The sequence below is a fragment of the Arachis ipaensis genome, chromosome B02 (assembly GCF_000816755.2).
Source record: "Arachis ipaensis cultivar K30076 chromosome B02, Araip1.1, whole genome shotgun sequence".
Lineage (NCBI taxonomy): Eukaryota > Viridiplantae > Streptophyta > Magnoliopsida > Fabales > Fabaceae > Arachis > Arachis ipaensis.
Window position 1 is genome coordinate 58,109,270 of NC_029786.2, and position 3,634 is coordinate 58,112,903.

Below are 3,634 nucleotides of genomic sequence, written 5' to 3' on the forward strand. Positions count from 1 at the left end.
TGAGAACCTGCAGATGATTAGCCGTGCGGTGACAGCGCACCTGGACCCTTTTCACTGGAAGGATGGATTGTAGCCATTGACAACGGTGATCCACCTACACACAGCTTGCCATAGGAGGACGTGCGTGCATGAATCAGAGGACAGAGGAAAGCAGAGATTCTGAAGACAAAGCATCTCCAAAACTCCAACATATTATCCATTACTGCATAACAAGTAACCTTTAATCCATGCTCTCTTGTTTATTCGCAACTCAACTGATAAATATAATTGACTTCCTGACTAAGAATTGCAAGATAACCATAGATTGCTTCAAACCAACAATCTCCGTGGGATTCGACCCTTACTCACGTAAGGTATTACTTGGACGACCCAGTGCACTTGCTGGTTAATGGTACGAGTGTGATTCACAATTCGTGCACCATTTACCATGGTGGGGTGTCTCCCACCAAGCACTTTTAGTTTAAGTCCTTAAGTTGGACCTTGGGAGGCTCCTTGTCAAGGTGGCTTATGCTTGTACCCATCCTTGAACCTCCAAAAGTGCTTGTCCTTCAATCGGTTGTCAGAAGTTCCAACCTTTTTCATTAAGCTTTGGTGTGGTTCTTTCCAAGATGTGAGCTCCCGAGAATGGCTACCATAGGATAATCCACGATCCCATATCTTGTCCTCGCACCCATCTTCTAGTTGATTGTCTCGACTTTGTCCGGGCGACGAGAAAACAGAATTCTCATGGAAGCACCAAACTACTCTCCTAGACCCATTTAGTTTAGCATTACACCAATCCATGCTCTCTAATTTCGAGCTTCCCACCATAATGAGCCTAGATTTAGAACGCCAGCCACTAAACATCCTCTTTTTCCGCTTGATTCCACAAAGCGCCCTAAGTTGGCCATCCGTTTCGAGCAAACCATACTCAAGTGGGAAAATCAAGCTGAGAGTTAGAAGTTTTACCCACTCAAGCTGAGGATTGGATGACGAACTAGGTGGAGGAGTTCCCAAAGATCGTGATAAATCATGTCCTAAAGTGTGGGGAGGTCACCGTTCGTGATAAAGCATGCTCCACTCCCGTCCATCCTCTTCTAGAGGTTTCCATCACTTGGCGAGGTTCTTCAAGTTCCTCCTCATGCCAAGCTTCCTCAAGTTCACACTCCTCTTCACCAATTTCTTCTAGTTCTTCCCCCTCACTTTCATCGTAGATAGGAGGTCTAGTGAATTTTACCTCATCATCAAGTCTAAGCAATTCGGGGAATGACTCTTCAAACTCAAAAGGATCATATGTTGATTCGGAATCATCATAGGTAGGAGAGTTTGTTGCTTGGAACACTTCTTCTAGTTCTTCACTTGCATTAGGCCTTGGAGGTTTCAAATCCTCTTCAACCTTGCTTTCCAATGTACTGGAGAAGGGTTCAACAGGATCGTCAAGGGAATTAATCGAGGTGGGCAAAAAATCACTAGTGATGGAATCCACTTCTCTATCAATTTCCTTTAACTCATTGTTTACTCTCGCGATATTGCTCGTTTCTTTGATATTCCCTCCAAACTTCTTGGAGGAGGGTTCCTCAACTTGGGATTCCTTTATGTACTCGACATATCCTAAACATTCGCCCACTACTTCCTTTTGTTCGCTGATTCCTATCTTCTCCTCTTGTTGCGCTTCTTGCTTCAGTTCTTCTTCCTCACCATGGAGTTCCATGTTCATATCCTCACTAAGCTCCTGGGTTGTTTCAACAATTGGGGTACTTATGGCGCATGAGCTTAGGTGAGATGTTAGGTGACCCACGACTTCTACTATGCCGGCTACCCTTACTCTTAACTTCTTGAACTTGGTTTCATCCTCCTCTTGTCGCCTTAAAATACGAGATTCAAGGTCTCTCAATTCTAACATGAAGGCTTCATCAGCTAACTAAAGGCTCATGTTGGCTAAACTAATTGCTCTCCCCTTTGCTTGGACTTCAATTCTGCATGAAATACACTCAGAAACAAGTTGGATTCGGGCCTGGGCAGCTCAGAAATTGCCCCCAGCGTTTTGCCATTAGGTGGGCCAAGTAAGAGTATCGGCGCGCACGCGCCATGTGCGCGTGCGCGTCGCTGGCAAATTCCCAATCTGCGCGGAAGCAGTATGTACGCGGGCGCGTCCTTGTGAAAAAACCATTTCCGCGCGTGCGCGCCTTATAAGCGTGTGCGTCCATTGGTGCATTCCAAATCTTTGTTTCTTCATGCACTCTCCTCTTTGTATGCTTTTCTTCTCATTTCTTCCATCTAATACTTGCCTTATGAACCTGAAATTACTTAACAAACACATCAAGGCATCGAATGGAATTAAGGTGGATCTAAAATCACCAAATTAGGGCCTAAAAAGCATGTTTTTTAACATTTAAGCACAATTCAAGGGAGAATTACAAAACCATGCTATTCCATTGAATAAATGTGGGAAAAGGTGAATAAATCCCCCAAAATAAGCACAAAATAAACCACAAATTTGGGGTTTATCAGACACCGAACCTGCTGAAGATATATTTCTGGAGGAACTTTAGCACTGTCTTAGTATCATTAGTGGGTGTGGCAATGGCCTCTACCCATTTGGATACATAGTCGATTGCCACCAAAATATAAGTGTTTGAGTATGATGGTGGGAAAGGCCCATGAAGTCAATACCCCATACATCAAACAACTCAATCTCCAAGATTCCTTGTTGAGGCATGGCGTAACCATGAGGCAGATTACCAGCTCTCTGGCAACTGTCACAGTTACGTACAAACTCTCGGAAATCTCTATAGAGTGTAGGCCAGTAGAAACCACATTGGAGGACCTTGATGGCTGTTCGCTCACCTCCGAAATGACCTCCATATTGTGACCTATGGCAATGCCATAAGATCCTCTGTGCTTCTTCTCTAGGCACAAACCTACGGATTATTTCGTCTGCACATCTCTTAAAGAGATAGGGTTCATCCTACAAGTAGTACTTTAGATCAGTAATTAATTTTTTCTTTTGTTGCCTGCTGTACTCCTTGGGTATGAACCTTGCAGCTTTATAGTTTGCAATGTCTGCAAACCATGGTGTTTCCTGAATGGCGAACAAATGCTCATCCGGAAAGCTTTCAGAGATCTCAATAGAGGGAAAGGACGCCCCTTCTACTGGCTCTATCCGGGACAGATGATCATCCACTTGGTTTTCTGTCCCTTTTCTGTCTCTTATTTCTATATCAAACTCTTGCAGAAGCAACACCCATCTTATGAGCCTGGGTTTTGAATCCTGCTTTGTAAGTAGATATTTAAGAGCAGCATGGTCAGTGTACACAATCACTTTGGATCCTACTAAGTATGATCTAAACTTGTCAATGGCATAAACCACTGCAAGCAATTCTTTTTCTGTGGTTGTGTAATTTTTCTGGGCATCATTTAAAACACGGCTAGCATAATAAATGACATGCAGAAGCTTGTCATGCCTCTGCCCCAATACTGCACCAATGGCATGATCACTAGCATCACACATCAATTCGAATGGTAATGTCCAGTCTGGTACAGAAATAACTGGTGCTGTGACCAGCTTAGCTTTCAGAGTTTAAAACGCCTACAGACACTCTGTGTCAAACACAAATGGCGTGTCAGCAGCTAGCAAATTGCTTAGAGGTTTTAC

General features: G+C 43.8%; 1 protein-coding gene across 1 annotated transcript in view; it reads right to left on the reverse strand.

The window, feature by feature from the left end:
• Window positions 1-1,690, reverse strand: part of LOC107627276 (protein TsetseEP-like) — an 11,226-nt gene extending 9,536 nt beyond the window's left edge. The window contains exon 1 of the mRNA XM_016330126.1: window positions 1,217-1,690. Coding sequence (XP_016185612.1) covers window positions 1,217-1,690 — 474 coding nt within the window. The remainder of the gene's footprint in view (window positions 1-1,216) is intronic.